The sequence below is a fragment of the Natrix helvetica genome (assembly GCF_964273705.1).
Source record: "Natrix helvetica genome assembly, chromosome: 5".
Lineage (NCBI taxonomy): Eukaryota > Metazoa > Chordata > Lepidosauria > Squamata > Natricidae > Natrix > Natrix helvetica.
The window spans coordinates 67,185,583-67,205,151 of NC_138551.1; the positions used below are offsets into that span (position 1 = coordinate 67,185,583).

Here is a 19,569-nt window from a genome sequence, read left to right on the forward strand (position 1 = left end):
GAGAGAGAAAGAAATAAAGCATGGCTACTGGGGCGAAACGCAGGAAAGCGGACGGGCCTTCAAAGTCTCGGCTGGTGGAAGAAGAGGAGGAGGAGAAAGAGGAAGGCAGCGAAGACGGGGACTCCGATTCGGAGCTGGAGAGTGATAGCGAAGAGGACGACGAAGAAATTAACGAGGTGAGTTGAATCTCCCCACCCGAGCCCGGCGGCTTCTCTTCCAACCTCTGCCTGCAAGCAGACGAGACTTTCCCGGCTTCTTGATTAGAGTTGTCGGCAGCCTCGAGTCCGGAGAGGTGGTGGGAGCTCCAAAAGCGCCGCTTGGTTGCTGGCCTTGGCTTCCCTCCCCCTGAGAAGATCCCACCATTTCCACCGTGTGGTCCTGCCTGAAAATCCCTTTCGTTTCCAACGTGCTTCCCATTCACTCCGAATTACAGAGAGAGTCCTCGCTTTACGGCCGCAGTGAACCCCAAAATTTATTATGTTGCTCAGTGGGAATTTGGTTGTGTGACTTTTGCCCCGCTTTTCCGACTTTTCTTGCAGCGTTTAACTGAATCGCGGCAGTTGTTAAACGAGTAACAGGGTTAAGTGAATCTGGTCTCTCCCATTTCTGCTTGTCAGAAGAAGCATATATCTCTCCTCTCTTTCACACACCTGGGACTGTGGGAAGAAATATCCATCTGGTTCAATTCCAAGCTGGGCGAAAGACACTGCAAACATGGAGACTGATTGGAAAGAAAGTTTAATGATGAAGCAGAACCATATGGCTGACCATAGGGAGTTGAGCGTGGGGAGTATTTATCCCTTCTTTTGGGCTTTGCACTTGAGCTTCCTGTGCGAGAACATGTATTCTATTGGCTGTTGCCAGATTCCTATGGTGTCTTGTAGGGGTTATGTAGGGATCATAGCTGGCTCTATGTAGGCAAAAAGGGAAATGCTTGTCTAGGTGCTTGTCTGAGCTAATTTGGTTTACCTCTGGCTTATTGTTTATCTGAGCTCCCAGGTGAAGTTTGGACTGAAATGCCTTTAGGAGATTGTAAAATGTAGTGAGCTCTGTGTCTTCTGCTAAATGGTAGTGGGTTAATCCTATTATGTCCTGAAGGATCACCTGTTCCTAATCCCATCACCCTGAAGCTGAAGGTCTTTTGTTTTGTAGATAGGCTGACCCAATCTTTCTTAATGGGCACAAAATATCTGCTGGTGTGGGGGACTGAGTCTGCTTTCTGTCTTTAAAAAAACATGTTTCTCCATTTCGCTCATTTAGGGAAATATAATATTTCACCTTTTAATATCTCTCAAAATAGTTCATTCTTCTAGGAAGGGGGGGGGGGCTTCCCACAATATACAAGCTGTCATAAATGTGAGTCAGTTTTCAAGCATCCAAATGTAAATTATATGACATGGAGATGCTGCAATGGTCATAAGTGTGAAAAATGGTCATAAGTCATTTTTTCAGTTCAGTTGTAACTTCGAATGGCTACTAAGCAAACTGTTGTAAACCGAGGACTACCTGTAGTGAATTCGTGAGAACTCCTTGTGGACGATCAGTTAAAGATGAGCCAGCAGCGTGTGGCAGCGACCCAAAAAGCTAATACAATCCTGGGTTGTATAAACAGAAGCATAGAATCGAAACCATGTGAAGTATTAGTACCACTTTATACTGCATCCAGTTTTGTCGCCACATTAAAAAAAATGTTGAGACTCTGGAAAGTGCAGAGAACTGATTAAAGACCAGGAGACAAAAACATTTGAAGAACAGTTGGGGGATTTGGGTTTAGCTAGTCTAGAGAAAAGAAGGTCTAGGGGGGAACATGATAGAAGTACTCCAGTATTTGAGGGGCTTCAATAAAGAAGAAAGGGTCAACTAATTTTTCAAAGCACCAGAAGGCAAGGCAAGAAACAATGGATGGAAATTAATCAAGGAGAGAAGCAACCTGGAATTAAAGTGAAACTTCCTAAAAGTAGGAGCAATTAAGCAATGAAACAGCTTGCTTTCAGAAGTTGTGGGTGCTTCATCACTGAAGGTTTTTAAGAAGAGACTGGACAATCACTTGTCTGAAATGGTATAGCATCTCCTGGTTGAGTAGGAGATTAGACTAGAAGACCCCCAAGGTCCCTTCCAGCTCTATTCTGTTTGATTGACTTCTTGATGCCCATTTCCACTCTGAAGTTTTCTTTTCTTCTGGGTTTCATTTTCCAGGGCGCTGCTCTGGAGAGTCCAAAGAAGGGGTTAAACACAGCCAATCTGCCCAGAACTGAATTGAAACTTTAAGCCACGCCTCTGGTGCCGACTCTCCTCAGATTTTTTCAATTCAGCTAGCCCAGTAGACGCGCTTTAAGATTTTCTCCAGTTCTAAGATTGATTCCTTGGACTCTCCAGAGGAAGAATAATTTTTTAAAACAGTATATTTAAGGATTTTTAGAGCAGGCTGGTGAGTTTAAATTTAAGTTTGTTTTTTTCCCTTTTTAATTGGGTTTTTCTCACCCTTTCGGCTCTCCTGGAGTCCGGGGCTTTGCTCTGGCTCCTAGAAGCCGCAGGCAGCTGTTGGGGGAAGCACGTGGGTCGGAGTGCCGACGCCAGCGCTGTTGGGGCACCCCTACTGGGGGCCGATTCCCACTGGAAGCCCTCCGTTGCAATTTGTGCTTCTAGCAAGTCAAATTGCTGCGTGGGCTTCCAGGGCAGCCATTTTGGCTTCTTCCCTCTTTAAATTTGGCGCGCAGAGCTCCGGTGAGTTCCGGCCGCCATTTTGGATTGCGCAATCTTCCGGCTTTACTTTTAAAAGTTTTTTGCCGCAGCTGCCTGGTGCCTGGCTCTTTGCAGGAGCCGCGTGGAGTCAGACTTGCCCGGTGTGACCGGCCACCTGGGCCCCAATCCAAGCAAGTGATAGCGGCGTGGGATCGTGGCCTGCTGGGTCGCCTCCTTTACTCTCCTGCAGGCGCTGGGAGCGAATTCTGCTCGCGCCTAAGAAATTCCAAGCTACTTCAGGCCTTGCAGTTTCTCTGTCTCCTCAGGAGCATCGTGCTGCGGTGGGCTTTCTGGAGGTGGTGAGTGGTGGTTTCCCATCCCCCTACTGCCCCAACCAGTGATTGTTACCATGGCAGATCAGGTCCCTGAGACTTCTGAGGGTGTCTCTTCCAGAGCCCCTGTAAGACAGGCCGGGAAAGCTGCCAGGGAGGCCATTAGAGGGAGTAAGCCTTACTCCAGGCATGGCCCCAAGCAGGGCTCAGGCCTAGACAAAGATGCACTAAGGCGACAGAAGGCCTTAGAAAAACAGTTTTCCAAAGCCCAACAGCAGGCCCAATCTTCCCTTTCGGTGTCTCCTGGGGAGCCCTCCAGGGAAATTCCTCCAGCCCAGGGAGGCCCCATTTCTGATAGTGAAGAAGAAGGGGATTCCTTGGCCATGGCAACTTCTCCAGGCCATTCCATGGCTGATCAGGCTGATCTCTTTGCCTGTCCCTCTGATATGGAGGAGGGACCAGCTCCAATGGGGCCCTAAGCCCCTCAACAGCCGATCCCCGGGCCCACTCAAAGGGTTCGCCCCATTGAGGCCCAAGGGCCTAACCTATCCACTGAAATGCAGGAAATAATTAACAGGGCCATTTCCCAGGGCATTGAGGCAGGCATGCGAAAAGGTGGCAAGCGCACTCGCAAGACCCACCATTTGCAACCCCAGGAGGATTCCAGAGAGATGACTCCTAGCCTTCCACCTCCGTCCCTGCATTCTTCAGTGGCCTCTGATGAGTCAGACTGGGAGGAAGAAGAGGAATTTCTTCCTAGGCAGGAAGCTGAATTCTCTGGGGATGAGGCAAGCCCCGCCAAAAAGCCGGCCTTTTCAGGCTTATTTAATTTGGATAATTTCAAAACCATTTTAGATAAGGCTAAGATCTCAACTCACATGGGGTCCACCCCCCCAGCTCAGGTGGTTGTAGACCCTGATGATCTATCTGGGGATCTCTTTGAGGAACCCATTTCGGTCCAGGAAATAGTTCCTGTACCCAAGATGTTCCTCAATTTAGTTCAAAGACAGTGGGCGCAGCCAGCTACCATGGCTACCCCCAGCAGCCATGACAAGAAGCTATATACGGTGGATGCCAGCCTGGAGGAGCTGCTCAAGCTCCCTCCTATCGATCCCCCTGTAGCGGCTCTCACCTCCTCTTCTGTGCTCCCTCCTGACCTGTTGGAGGGGCTCAAGGCTGAGGACAAGAGAACCGAAACTGCTTGTCACAAGACCCATCAGGCAGCTGCATGGGCTATTAAGTCCTCCGCTTCAGCCTCCTTTTTCTCCAGGGCGGCTCTCCTGTGGCTGAGGCAGTTGTTGAGGAAGATACCTGCCAAGGACGTTAAAGTCAGGCAGGATATCAATAAAATCATGGCAGCCACAGAGTACACTGCTGATGCCACTCTGAATGCTGCTAAGTTTGCCTCGCGTGCCCTAGCGTCTAATGTTACTTCCAGACACCTCCTGTGGCTTAGGCACTGGAATGTGGATATGCGCTCCAAATGGAAGCTTGTTACTGCCCCCTTTAAAGGGGACAAGCTGTTTGGTGAGGTCCTTGATCCAGTCCTTGTGGAAAACAAGGACAAAAAGAAAGTGATGCCATCAGTCACCAAAAAGCCTGATCGTAAAGGTCCTGGCTCTTACAGGAGGGAGGCCTTTCGGAACAATGAGCCCTCCACCAGCTCCGCCCCCTATCATCGGGCGTATCCCCAGCAGGGTGAGCGGTCTCAGGACCGTCAGTCCTTTCGAGACAGAGGTCGCCAGCAGCCCTTCTCCAAGCGGCCATTTCGGGGGGGCTCCGGCTCCCGACCCTTTAGGAGGTATAAATGACCATCACAGGTCAGCTCCCATAGGAGGGCGGTTGCAGTTGTTCCACGCCAAATGGGAGCAGACCACGTCGGACCAGTGGGTTCTTCAAACGGTCCGCATGGGTCTCACTTTAGAATTCTGGTCCCCCCTCCCCGCCACTTCATCCGGTGTCCAGTTCCCTCAGGGTTAGTCAAAAGATCCCTCATGGAACAGGAGATAAGGCACCTCAAGGAGATCAGGGCCATAGAACCTGTCCCAGCAGGCCAGGAAGGAAGAGGGTTTTACTCCATCCTGTTTCTGGTCCCCAAAAACTCAGGAGGGTGGAGGGGGATATTAGATCTAAAGAGGTTCAATCACCACGTGACATATCGCAGGTTCAAGATGCAGTCCCTCCAGTCCATCTTGGGGGCATCAGGCCAGGCGATATACTAACGTCCATAGACCTCAAAGAGGCCTACCTCCACATCCCTATCCGCAAAGCCCACCGCAAGTTCCTGAGGTTCTCTTACGCGGACCTCCATTACCTCCGGGACCACGGGTTCACCATCAACCTGGAAAAAAGTCATCTCGTTCCCACGACCAGACTGAAGCATCTAGGGGCCGTCATCGACACCACCTCGGGCACGGTATCCCTGTCCCCGGAAAGGGTGGCCAGCCTTCGGGAGATGGTCGTTCAGGTGCAGCAGTCACGTCTAGTCAAGGTGGTTCAGCTCTCACAGCTCCTCGGCAAGATGATCTCGTGCCTGTCAATCGTGCCTTGGGCGAGACTTCACTCCCGTCCCCTTCAGTGGCTCCTGCTTCCATATCAAAGAACAAACGAAAGCAGCTCAACAAGACTGATTCCAGTTCCAGCAGAGGTACGTCGCTCTCTAAGTGGTGGTTGTCTCCGGCCCTGTTAAAGGGGTCGCCATTCAAGGAGCCAGTCAGGCTCACCATCACAACGGATGCCAGCCTGTTCGATTGGGGGCCCCACTGCCACAACCAGCTCGCACAGGGCAGGTGGTCCCCTTCCGAAGCCGCTCACAGCATCAACTGGCTGGAGCTGAGGGCAGTCAGGCTTGCGCTGAAGCGCTTCCAGAGCACCGTTCAGGGCCACCACGTGCGCATCATGACAGACAATGTCGCCACCAAGGCACACATCAATCGACAGGGGGGAACGCGCTCCAGATCCCTGATGAAGGAGGCGGAGCTCTTGGGTCGATGGGCGGAGAGGTATCTCCTTTCTTTTCAGGCGGAGCACATCTCGGGCACGAGCAACACCCAGGCGGACTGGCTGAGCAGATCCACAGTCGACCACTCGGAGTGGCGTCTACATCCGCTGCTGTTCCAGCAACTGTCCCAGAGGTTCGGCCTCCCGCTGGTGGACCTGTTCGCCACCGCGGCCAACGCGCATCTTCCGCGGTTCTTCACAAGGTTCCACGACCCGAGGGCGGAAGGAGTCAACGCGCTGCACGGCCCGTGGCCGAAAGGTCTGCTTTACGCTTTTCCCCCACTACCTCTTCTTCCCAGAGTCATCAGGAAGATCCTAGCAGAGGAGGCGGAGGTGCTGCGGGTAGCACCGTACTGGCCCAGGAGAACCTGGTTTGCAGACTTGGTGAGTCTTTCGATCACACCACCGTGGCGGATTCCTCCACAGGACATCTCTCTCAGCCAGGGGGCCCTTCAACATCCAGAACCCCAGTGGCTGCAGCTGGCCGTCTGGCACTTGAGAGGGATCTCCTAAGCAGAGGCAAGTTGTCAGACAAGGTGATTGGCACCATCCAAGCGTCACGATGGCAGTCCACGACGCGCATCTACGACGCCACTTGGAAATCCTTCGCCAGCTGGTGCACGGCTCATGGTACGTCTGCGCCCCTTGCTTCGGTTCCTGTCATCCTGGACTTCCTGCAGGAAGGTTTGGACAAGGGCCTGGCACCTAACACCCTGAGGCGCCAGGCGGCAGCCCTGTCAACCATCCTCTCAGTTGAGGGCTACGCATCTCTTGGCCGGAATCCGACCATCCGCAGTTTCCTCAGGGGAGCGACCAACCTGAGACCCCCAGTGGTCCACAGATACCCATCTTGGGATCTCAATGTAGTGTGCGGTCCCTCATCGGGCCCCCGTTTGAGCCCATTAAGACGGCCAGTCTCAGACACCTCACATTCAAGACGTTTTTTCTGGTCGCTATCACGTCTGCTCGTCGCATTCGGAACTGGCTGCCTGTCAGTCAGAGAGGACTTGTGTCTCATTCGTAACGACAGAGTAATCCTGAGGCTGGACCCTTCCTTCAGTCCGAAGGTCAATTCCGGGTTTCATCGGGCGCAGGAGGTGGTCCTTCCGGATTTTTGTCCGCATCCTCGGCACCCGAGGGAAAAGCGCTGGAACATGCTGGATGTGCGCAGGACTATTCGCAGATACATCAAGCGCACGGCCAGTTTTCGGAAATCCGAATCTCTATTCGTCTCCTTTCAACCAGCTTCTCAAGGCAAGAAGGTCTCTTCATCTACCATCGGCGGATGGCTGCGAGCCTGCATTGCGCTTGCCCACGTTTTACAGTCCGTTCCTGTGCCTCGCAATATCACAGCAGATTCGACTAGAAGCGCCGCCACCACAGCTGCCTGGTCTACACAGGCACCGATTGAAGAGATCTGCAAGGCGGCCACCTGGACTTCACTGTCTCCATTTGTCCGAAATTACAAACTGGACAGTTTGCATCGGCGGAAGGGGCCTTTGGGAGGCGTGTTCTTCAGGGCATCCATACCAGCGGAGCGACCCTGATGGCTGAGCCTTCCCGCCCTAGTGACAGTTAGCTTGGGCATGTCCCTTCTTTGACTCTCCAGAGCAGCGCCCTGGAAAATGACCATTGTCTTACCTGAAGGGTCCTTTTCAGGGCGCTGCAACGGAGAGTCCACCCCGCCCTGGGGTCTATTCTCCGCTGGTGTTTGTGAAGTCACAGTGTTGTTTGTTGTTTCTGTTATTGTTGTTGGACTATTTTTGACTTGTTCCATATTAGACTTCCAGTTGAAGTTTCAGCGCGCAACTGTTCCACGTCTTCATTGAATAAATCTGAGGAGATTCGGCACCAGAGGCGTGGCTTAAAGTTTCAATTCAGTTCTGGGCAGATTGGCTGTGTTTAACCCCTTCTTTGGACTCTCCGTTGCAGCGCCCTGAAAAGGACCCTTCAGGTAAGACAATGGTCATTCTCCAACCATGTGAATGATAACAACCCAAATGGGAGGCCTGGGAATGTAAACGAAGTACATTTCCTTGCTATATTTGCCACCAAGACCTAGAAGAGCCTTTCTCTATTTTGATGCCTTCTAAATGCATTGGACTACACTTCCCATCAGCCACTAGGATAGATTGTCAGAAGCATGGAACAGCTTCTGTGGGATTGGGCAATGCGGTTTCATTTATGGTGGTTCCATTTAAAGTCAGTCCAAGAGACAAGAGAGATTTAAAGTGATTTTATTTTCAGCTGAGACAAAAGAATTTGGTAGAATTAACATCCTAGTCACAAATGAGCAGATGTGCATGAGGAACCATATATCTCTGGCAACTCTTTATATGACTAGATTTTAAAAATTGATAAAGTTAGATGAATAGTAAAAGGTATTATTTCTCTTGGTTCATAGGAAGTAAGCGTTGAATTTGAAGCACATACAGTAACTGATGGTGATAAAAATGGAATAAAAAAGTTACTACAACAGGTATGTATGTTTTTCTTATAACCCTGGATTTTAGTTTTTGTGTTTTAAAATAATGAAACCGTTCTCAAATCATTGTGGATAAATAAGATTTTGTTTGTCACATTCTGAGGACATAGGAGCCCTGGTAACGCAGTGGTTAGAATGCAGCATTGTAGGCTTACTCTGCAGTCAGTAGTACGAACCTGATAGGGCTTGAGGTTGACTCAGCCTTCCATCCTGCTGAGGTTGGTAAAATGATGACCCAGATTTTGGGGTCAAAATACCAACATTGTAAATTGCTCAGAGAGTGGTGTAAAGCACTATGGAGCAGTATATGTCTAAATCAATGGTTCCCAAACTTTTTCAGTCCACTGCCCCCTTGGTGCTACAAACTGATCCTCAGTGTGCCCCACCAGTGGTGGAATTCAATTTTTTTTTACTATCGGTTCTGGGGGCGTGGCTTGGTGAGCGTGGCTGGGATAGTAACAGTAAAATTCAAAACTGTAACAATTAATTGCACATTTATTCAAAATCCAATTTAAAAATCAGGGAGCAGCAGCAGCAGCAGCACCTGTGCCTCTAGGCAGGCGAGGTACGAAAAGGAGTGAGTGGGAGGGGCGGGAGGTGAGGGTGGAGCCAGTCAGTGGTACATTTTACCAGTTCTCCAAACTGCCCATAATTTGTCCTACTGTTCAGGAGAAATGGTCAGAACTGGCTGAATTTAACCCCTGCTGCAAGTGCTCAGCTGACTGGCAGCCAACAGAGCCCTAGGCAGAATTGCGCTCTGCAAGGGGGCTATCTCCAGCACTCCTCTGCCACCCCCCCTTGCCTCTTAGCGCCCCCCTGCCACCCTCCTTGCCTCTTAGTGCCCCCCGCCACCCGCTTGCCTCTTAGCGCCCCCTAGGTCATCCCACCGCCCCTCAGAGGGTGGTACCGCCCATTTTAGGAACCACTGGTGTAACTGCTATTGCTATTTTTAACCACATGGCAATACTATTTTGTTATTTCTGTGGCAGCTTATTGGGAGGGAAAGGAATACAAAGTTTACAATTATGAATTCAAATTTGAATACTGCCTTAATTCCTAGAAATAAATGCTACAGCTCTACCTGCCCAGGGCTAAAGTGGCTTTATCTGTCAAATCTGATTTCACATATAGATTATATTATATTAAATAAAAATCTCTTTTCTCTCAGCTATTTCTAAAGGCTCCTATTAATACAGGTGATCTGACTGATATATTGATACAACAAAATCACATTGGAAGTGTTATCAAGGTATGTGTCTTCTCATATTTTCTTAGTTTACATAATATTTTGGGGAATCTAGAATAATATTGTAGTCATGCCCTCCCATTGTGGTGGCTCATATATCATGCATTTATCTGTGAGTATTTATCTTATTCTGAAAAACATACATTGCTGAAGGTTCACCTAACTTTTCTTCTTATATGCTATTTCTTCAATATAACCATAATTAACTTGACTTCCCCACAGAGTTACTAGAATAATGTCAACAAGACAATCCCAACAATTCCCTTGTGCTTCTAGACCAGAGGTCTCCAAACTTTCAACTTTAAGACTTGTAGAGAATTCCTTATGGCTGGCTTAGGAATTCTGGGGGTGTTGAAGTCCACAAGTCTTAAATTTTGTCAAATTTGAAGACCCTGTTCTAGAAATATTTTAGGCAGAGCAGCATCATTTTTATAGGGTGCCAGTTATCTGCTAGATAGAATTATAGAGCAAAAGGTTACAATTTTGATGTTGTGTAAATTCACTGTTACTACCGTGTTTCTCCAAAAAGACGACCCACCTTGAAAAGAAGTCCTATCACATTTTTGAGCCATGCGATCAAATTAAGCCCCACCCACAAAATTAGCCCTAATTAAGACCCCACCCACCTCAGGGTTCAGGGGGTGGAGCGAGGCACAGACAAATATTGATCAGTATATAAGCTAGGATGGGTATGGTGGGGTGGAGCTGTCTTACTTATCAGGCCTCGCACACCCTGACACCTGCCTCACCTTCTTCTGTGGCCGCTTCTGCATCCGCTTGCCGCCACTTGCACGCATCGCCTGGCCTCCGTTTTGCCTTCAGGTGCCTTCCGGAAGGCATCTGCAGCCGATAACTGAGCTCCGGATCGATCTGGAGCTCTATTATCAGGGGTAGAGGGCTTTCTGGGAGGCATCTGAAGGTGAAACAGAGGCCAGGGCAATGCATGCGAGTGGCGCCAAGTGGCCGCAGAAGAAATGGGCCAGCATCTGGCTCCTGCTGGGCGGGGCTGTTGGTGCCACCGCCGCGAAGTGAGTCAATAATTGGAACCCTCCAAAAAGAAGGCCTACTTGCTTTTCTAGTGTCAAAAGAAAAGAAGAACCGGCCTCCTTTTTGGAGAAACACGGAACCGAAAAAGATGAAGCTACCCGTAGTTGTATTTCAGAGACTAGATAGAATTGTTCAAGTTCACCTTCTACATAATTAATTATGTAATTTAGCAAATTGAGGAAAGATTTGAGTCCTGCCAGCTGTCATTACAATTGCAGATAATTACCGTTAAAGAAAAAAGTTTCAAGGGAATTGAAAATAAAACTGCCAATTCAGTACAATCATAAAATATATAACCAGAATTGGAATACTGTGCAATTTGTAGTTTTGGTCATCATAAACATGAGAGTGTCTTGTGGAATTGAAAAGATGCAGAAAAATGACAATGGCAACGAAATGATTAACAAACTAGAACAGGGGTGGCGAACAAGTTCGACAAAAAGAGCCAAAATTTTAAACTGTGAGAGTCAGAGAGCCACACCACGCAGTGACCTGCCAAAACAGACAAACACTCACACAAAAGCATATAATTTTAACAATAATATATTAAACACATAATATAACATGCTCAGTCAGGTGTTTTTTGTTATAAATTTTTATAAACCCATTAGAGCTGCTGTATAACTTTTAAATCCATAAATAAGTGGAATCTCTGTCCACCTAACAACCTACAAGATTACTTGATGACCACAACCAGGAATGCCACACTTGCAGTCATTAAACAAAGCAGTCACATATCTCGCTTAATGACTGTTTTGCTCAGTGACGAGATTGTGATTGTAAATCGAGTACAACCTATACATGGGTAAAGCCTGGTCCTGATATTATCTTCCTTTAACCTAATATATGTATTATAATATATATATGAGTTTGGATTATCTTTGATATCTATTACAATTACAGGCTGTGAGAAAAACACTCGTAGAATTTTGGGAAATATACTAACCATGGAAATTCAATTAAATGTTTTCTCCTATTTAAAACTCTGCTGTTCCTGAACCCAAAGCTTCAATATGCAACCATTATTATTAATTTGAGCAATCATTAGAACCTCACCGGAATCCTGCAGCAACTGTGCTAGACTTTGAAGCATTATTTTTTTGGGCGCAGCAGAGGGCGCTGTTGAGATAAACCCGGAAGTACGGTCGACGCGACGACGCTTGCCTGCAGGCAAGCGTCGTCGCGTCGACCGTACTTCCGGGTTTAGCGCGCGATCCGAGCCACAGTATACTAAATAATGGTAAGAGGCAAAGAGCCTCATTTATTTTGGGCGCGAGCCGCATGCGGCTCGCGAGCCGCGTGTTCGCCACCCCTGAACTAGAAGGTTATATTTGCAGATAACACTCTCATGGAAATGATACAACCCAAATCAATGGGTTTTATATCTTTACTGTGCTTAATAAGCATGTTTCTGAATAATCTTGTTTATTTAATAACAAGAATGTATGTACTCCACTGCTCCCAAAATTTCAAGCACTTTACAATATAAATACATTTTCTTCTTCTTTTTGTTCCAATTCTATGGTTAGTTACAGATTCCCAGGTGTTCGCCAATGTTTATATTTTGTTAAGTAATTAAGCTCTCCGTTAGAAGAGCGAGTATGCAGAGAAGCGTAATGAGAGTAATATGGAATAACACGCACAAACCAGCATACAGAGACACTGAATAGTATAAAAATATAGTAGCTTACTATGTAGAAATATAGAACTATTCAGAGTCCGGTTATCAGTCCAAGTCATACACGGTTCAGTAATTCAGTTATCAATATTCTCAGTTTAACACACAAAGTAGCTAACAGTAGCAAGACTCAGTAACTCACGAGCAGTATCAAACAGTATCCACAATCAGCATCTAACGAACAGAGAGAGATCTAACAACCATTCTAGCTCCTCCTTATGGCTGCTTGAGGTAACAAACCAATTAATTTCTTAAGCATTTAAAATAACAGTAACATAATCATAGCTTAATATACATTGGCAAGCCAAGCCTAGGGTTACATCCCTAACACTCTCCCCTCTTGGGTTGTCAATGTATTTACACACAACTTCACATTCTAAATCCATAATCATCACAATAATGATTTATGTTTTTTCTTTAACACACAATACAATATATAATGTAGGGTCAAGATACAATTCATAATGCATCCCTTATCAAACATAGAACCCTTTATATCAACATCATCTAACTCATTGGGGTTTACATAATTTCCATCCATAATGGTTTACATAATTCCCATTCACTCCAGTTTTACGCGTATATACCCATTTGCGTCCTCTTGCATATTTACTTGAAGGTAAATCAGTCTTGTCAAGCACTCCCAAATCCTGCAATGATTTAAACTCACTGTTCATGTCAGCTTGCCTTACTTTTTTATCCTCAGTTGGATACACAGTCAGTTTGTGGTATGTAGCAGGTACCTTACCCACCTTACATACAACAGATGCCTGATACCTATCTGGTGGCCGCGTTACACGGGTTGACCTTCTGGGTAACTCAGGGCTTATAGGTGGACTATCTTGAACGTCCTCCTGCTTTAACACTTCATCCTGACTTTTCATTTCCTCCTCCTGAGTAGACACCTTTCCTATATCATACGTTTCTGGTATTCCTGATTCATTCTTTTGGTCTACTCGAGTTTCAATTACTACCTCATCGTTGCTTATTTCCAGTTTATCCCAACCAACATGCTCCAGAAATTTTGCATTTGCACTATGATAGATCCTAATTGTCTCATGTTCCCAGAACCTATAAGATCTATGGTTTGGGTTATCAGTCCAAGTCATGCACGTTACCCGTGTAATTCAGTTATCAATATTCTCAGTTTAACACACAAAGTAGCTAACAGTAGCAAGACTCAGTAACTCACGAGCAGTATCAAACAGTATCCACGATCAGCATCTAACAAACAGAGAGATCTAACAACCATTCTAGCTCCCTCTTATGTCTGCTTGAGGTAACAAACCAATTAATCTCTTAAGCATTTAAAATAACAGTAACATAATCATAGCTTAATATACATTGGCAAGCCAAGCCTAGGGTTACATCCCTAACAGTTTTAATTTGGATAAGTTTCCTGACTCTCCTTATGTATTAAGATGGACCTTGTGCTACAAGATCAATGAAAGTGACACATGCAAAAAAAAAAAAATACCGTATTTTTCAGAGTATAAGACACACCAAGATTTTGAAGAGGCAAATTAAAAAAATTTTTTTGCACTGCAGACCTCCCAAAAACAGCCCGTTTTTCATCAAAAAAGGGCATGCATAGCCTTTAAGAGGCTTCCAGATTGTTCTTGGGGGTGGGGGTGGGGACGAGCAAAATACGGCCCATTCTTTGCTCATTTTTGCCCTCCCTAGCCCCCCGGAGCATTCTGGAAGCCTCCTAAAGGCTATGCATGGCCATTTTTGCAAAGGAGGCAGGGTTTTGGGAGGCCAAAAATGCTGCATTCAGACGCATCCAGATTTTCATTCTCTTTTTTGGGGGGGGAAAGGTGCATCTTATACTCCGAAAAATACAATATTTCATAAATGTTGATTCCACAGATGTGGTACTTTGAATTGATTTATCCTTGGGTTCTATAATGCAGATAGTTAAGATAGTTTCTCTGGTGTTGAGAAACTAAATACTTTAATGCTGCCTCTTCCAATGAAATATTCTTCTTTTTTCTACTGGATATAACTCTCTTTATGTTACGTTGCTCTGAAAAAATCAGCCTGTATATTTTAACTTAAATAGAGCTAGGCTTTTCAATTGCCTTGGTTTTGATTTGTTGAGACTACAAATTCTATGGTCCACGTGGACAGGAAATTTAGAGAGTTGAAGCATGTTCAGTTAGGAGGGCCATATTGGAAAAAAATACTTTAAAATATTGAACAGAATAAGCAACAGCTATATTTAATTGTTTATTTTCTTTTCATAGCAAACTGAAGTCACAGAGGAAAGTGAAGACGAAGATAATGATGATGTTTTTGGCTTTATAAGCCTCTTAAATTTAACAGAAAGGAAGGTCAGTGATCAGGAGCATATAAAAATCAATATTAGCTTAATTTGGCCATAAAATATTGGAATGTTTAACAGTTGTTGTACAGCTAGTCCTTGTTTAGCAACTGTATTTGGGATCTGTTAAGCAAAATGGTCACTAAATAAAAAAATCATGTGACTGGGACTGTGCTTTCTAGCTGGAAAGAGAAACTACTCAGTTTCACACTTCCAGCTTGTGTTTGCCTCCTAATTGTTTCCCCTTTAGAAACTTTTGAGTGCCTGCTTACTGCTTTGTAAACATTGAAAGCAACCAGACTGCACTGGCAGACCATACCTGGGAGCTGTGGGTGCATTACAGTCCATTCTCTTGAAATTCCTTTCTCCAATATGGGGGAGGGGGAGGGGGAGGAGAAGCAGTTTCTGTAACTAACCTGTCCTTTACCTGATCTCCCCTCCCCCCCATGCAATCATGGTGCGGGCAAAATAATTGTTTTCACTATGTAGAAGAGAAAAAACATCTTACTCTCTTGTAATCCCTTTCTATCCATTGAGCTTCACAAGGGAGTGGGGAACTATAGGTCAGACACAGGACAAGGCTTACTGACCGTAATGGCGATTATTTGACTGAGGAATGCTGCAAAGTCTTTAAATGGTGATAAGATGAGCATATATTTTTTTCAGCAGCATGATAACTTTGGTGGCTGAACAAGTGGTTTGTAAGCAAAGATTACTGTAACTAGAACCACTGCACCCAAAATTTATGAAGACACAGCTTCTTTCAGTTATTCAGAAAAATGAGATAACAAGTGTTTAGATTGCCTTTACTTAGCAAGCATAACACACCAGCCATCTTCATGTCTCCCTATAATTGTGCGTACATTATGTCAATGCTCTGCTTTTGAGATGCCTGGTGCTCTAGAAAATAATAAAAAGCATGACTTCATGTAAATTGTCTATTGTTGTAATAATATTAGCCCTTGAGATTTGAAATTTCTCATTTGTAGCAGCAGAAAATCTTAACAAGCAACTGGTTAATAATGCTAGGTTGTTATGTTTTTCACTGGAATTTTCAAATGATGAGGTTATTTTTATTTCGGGAATATTTTCATTTAAGTTAGGCATTGGTCTCTGGGCTTCATCAGACAAAAATGGGTAAATGACAAAAAGTTCAAGCATTTCTGTTGGGAGAATTGAATGGATAATTTTAAAAGAAATCCTTTCAAATTATTAAAAGCTGTGATTTTCCTACGTCTAAAAAAAAAAAAGCCCAGTAGTTTTCTTTTCAAGTTGTCATGTAAAAAATTATTTTGTACTTCAAACAAATCTGTCTTTTGATTCCTAGGGTACTGAATGTGCTGAGCAAATTAAAGAACTGGTCTTAAGTCAGTGTGAAAAGAACTGTGAACAGAATGTGGTTGAGCAGCTGGATAAGCTTTTAAGTGACACCACTAAGCCTGTGGGCTTCCTACTAAGTGAAAGATTCATTAATGTTCCTCCCCAGATTGCTCTGCCTATGCACCAGCAACTGCAGTAAGTGCTTCTCCCAAATCATTTTTGAACTGTAATTTTTATCCTTGGATGACCTCTGAAACCTTATTTAAATGGAAATATCTAGAATAGGAGGGGGCAAAGAGAAAATACATATAAGAGCCAAAGAAATGAAGCCTAGCATTTTAATATTGTTGTTTAATATGGCCTTGAATTCAGACTTACTGTGAATAGATTATTTTACTTAATTGTGGAAATATTGTTTTATAAGGGACATAAATATTTAGTAATATATTGCAGGCAAATTGAATTATGTAGTTTTCAGAGCAGCACAGTAGCTGGAGAATACATTAAAACAATCACATTTTTTTCTAAACATTAAAATGTTACTGTAGTAGTCACAGTTTGTGGGATGGTGGCTGGATATAACGGAAGTGCTTTTTCCTTGATCTTTACTTCTAGGAAAGAAATAGTGGAAGCTCAGCGTACAAACAAACCTTGTGGCAAATGCTACTTCTACCTTCTTATTAGCAAGACTTACACTAATAAGAAGAATGCTAAAAAAAGAGGAAGTGGTACCCACCAGAAAACAGAGCTAATGTTTTCAAATGCCGAAGAAGAATTCTTCTATGAGGTGAAATTGTTTATTTCAATTTCCCAAGTGCATTTTGATTCACACATTTATTTATTACATGTATACACTGCCCAATTCCCAGCAACTTTAGGCAGTATGGTGGTTTTGTGGTTTAAGCTTTTTATTTCTAGTGTGAAACTACTATTGAATATAGACAATAAATTGTATGGCATGTATAACTGCCATAGTGATAAACCCAAGTATAAGTTGACAATTTGCCTTCTGCTCCTGTGTCCTTAATCTGTGGATTACTACTACAGATTCAGCCAGAAAGCATCTGCCTTGAATAGAAAAGTTTTGGAACTGGTCTCGAGCTGGATTCTCCACTGTTTCAAATCTAAAACAACTGTTTAACCTTATGCTTGGCTGACAGAGGAATGGTAATTTACGTTGTTTCTACTGTCATGACGTATATTCTGATTTAGGTAGAGGCAGCTCCAAATCATTTGATCAGGAATGTCAGTTATAGCTGGTTTTCATTAAATGTCTTGCTTGGTGTTTAATTTTGTATTCTCTAATTATATACTAGTTTCTCCACTTGAGAAAGAATCCAAATCTATTTAACTTTTTTTTAAAATAGCAATCGGTGCTGAAATTCAGTTATTCAGTAGAAGAAGAGAGTGACTCGTGTTTGGGAGGCAGATGGTCTTTTGAAGATACACCTATGAAGCCCTTACGGACAGTGATGGTAATCCCTGCTGACAGGATGAGTGCCATCATGGAGAAATTAAAAGAATACCTTTCTGTCTAGACCATTTTCTATGCAAACTGTATTGAAGGATGAAGTCATCTTACAAGATGTTGACATTTGAGTCATAAATGGACATTTTTAAAAAAAAAAACTAGTTTGCATTCTTTCAAGGTTTCCTTCCTGTTATAAAATGTCGGGTATATTCTGCAACATTTTTGTATGCTGTGAGTTGGTCATTTAAAATTGTGTAAATCGGGATTTTTAAATAATTGTCAATATTTATTTGCTGCATATTTTCCTACTGAGTTTTAAAGTGTGCTGAATATATTGTCATTTGTTCTGTTATGATATTCAGCAATCTCATGTTGCAAAAACAACTTGGTCTGTCATACCTAATACATAGAAACATACAGGTGGTCCTTGTTTAAAGACCACTCTTTTACAGAATGTTCAAATTTAGAACTACGCTGAATGAGTGTTACAACAGGTCCTAGTCCTTAGAGCTGTCATAGTGTCCCATAGTTCCATGGTCGTGATTTGCAACCTCTGCTAGCTTCTGCTAATGGGAAACGTGGTAGGAAATTGCAAGTCATAGTCCTGAAGTCCTTGTCTTATGGTGGCAACTGGAGCTGCTGAAACTTGTCACTAAGCATTGTCATGTGGGTTATTTGGCTGAGAACTGTATCATTTAATGATGGAATTTTTGGTCCCAATTAACTTTGTTAAGTAAGAATTATCTATACCAGGGGTGTCAAACTCGTGGCCCATGGGCTGGATGCATCATGTGCTGGCCGTGCCCACCCCCAGTTTAGCGAAGGGGAAAAAAATCACGATACATCACGTGACAACAACGTGAGGTTGGGAGTTTGACACCCATGATCTATACTAATAGAATTTGCAGTATGAAACTTATTAAATAATGCATAATTCAGTTGAGAGTTCAAGTTCTTCATCATGCTTTCTGTTTCCATTTGCTGTTTTTTGTTTCTGAAATGGTTGATAAATTTATGCAGAATAGTCTTATTTTCACTAGCAGGCAAATTACTAAAATAATATTAACTGAATTTTATTTGATTTGAGTGTCGCACAACCCAAAGTGAGCAGATCACAACATGGCAAAGAGAGTAAAATGTAATATAATTCCAAAAGCCAAAAGAAATATAATATTGAGGTGCCAAGACTACAAATCTGTTAAGATATCAAATAAATAAAGATTCATATTTTAAGATTTTGTTTTAATCATCATTATCACTGTTTTATTTCTCATACTAACAAACACTTCAGAACATTGCAGGATCGTGCCAGCATTTTCTGTCACACAATAGTTACCTGAATCTATTTGACAAGTTCACAAAACTGGACTGGGTAACAAAAACCTCCTTTCACTCCCATTAACAAGGATTTAACACATATATCCTGTGATCAAGAATACATAAAATTGAATCAAGTTAATGTCCGCTGCTTGTGTGAAAATGATCCTATCTAGTCTCCTTTTCAAATCATCCAAATTGGCTACCATTACTACTTATTCCGTAGTTTTAAGTATGTCTAAAAATTTTGGTTCTAAGAGGAAATGTACAATTTTTTTTACTTTTAAGCCTCTGCAAAATAGGATGCTTCAACTCTCCTGGAAGCAGTGGTAGTAGACTTTCTTCAGGTGCTGCAAATTAAATATAGCATAGTTCTTGGCTAGAGAATATACTTCAAAAGCTATAAATCCTCTGTAGTGTTTTCCAGCTGTAGCAATTTCCAGGTGTCTGGACTTCAAATCCCAGAATTCTACAATTAGCATGCCATTGATAAGAATTGAAGGGAATTGAAGTCTACACACTAGAAGTTACCAAAATTGCAAAACAGTTGCTTCAGTGTATAGATGTGGTGGCGAACCTATAACACACGTGTCCAAAGGGGTACACATAGCCATGTTGCCTGGCACACGTGGCATTGCCCATTCCACTTCCGGGTTTCTGGCGCACAT

The 19,569-nt window shown here is 44.0% G+C and overlaps 2 protein-coding genes across 2 annotated transcripts in view; one reads left to right on the plus strand and one right to left on the minus strand.

Moving 5' to 3' along the window:
* UROS (uroporphyrinogen III synthase) overlaps positions 1 to 19,569 on the minus strand; it is a 136,327-nt gene that overhangs the window by 24,662 nt on the left and 92,096 nt on the right. The gene's annotated exons all lie outside the window — the stretch shown is intronic.
* On the plus strand, positions 20 to 18,817 carry BCCIP (BRCA2 and CDKN1A interacting protein). The gene is made up of 7 exons (XM_081954812.1): positions 20 to 176; positions 8,419 to 8,493; positions 9,668 to 9,748; positions 14,717 to 14,803; positions 16,121 to 16,308; positions 16,729 to 16,900; positions 17,481 to 18,817. Exons 1-7 carry the CDS (start codon positions 21 to 23, stop codon positions 17,649 to 17,651), a joined length of 930 nt encoding a protein of 309 aa, XP_081810938.1. The 5' UTR covers position 20; the 3' UTR covers positions 17,652 to 18,817.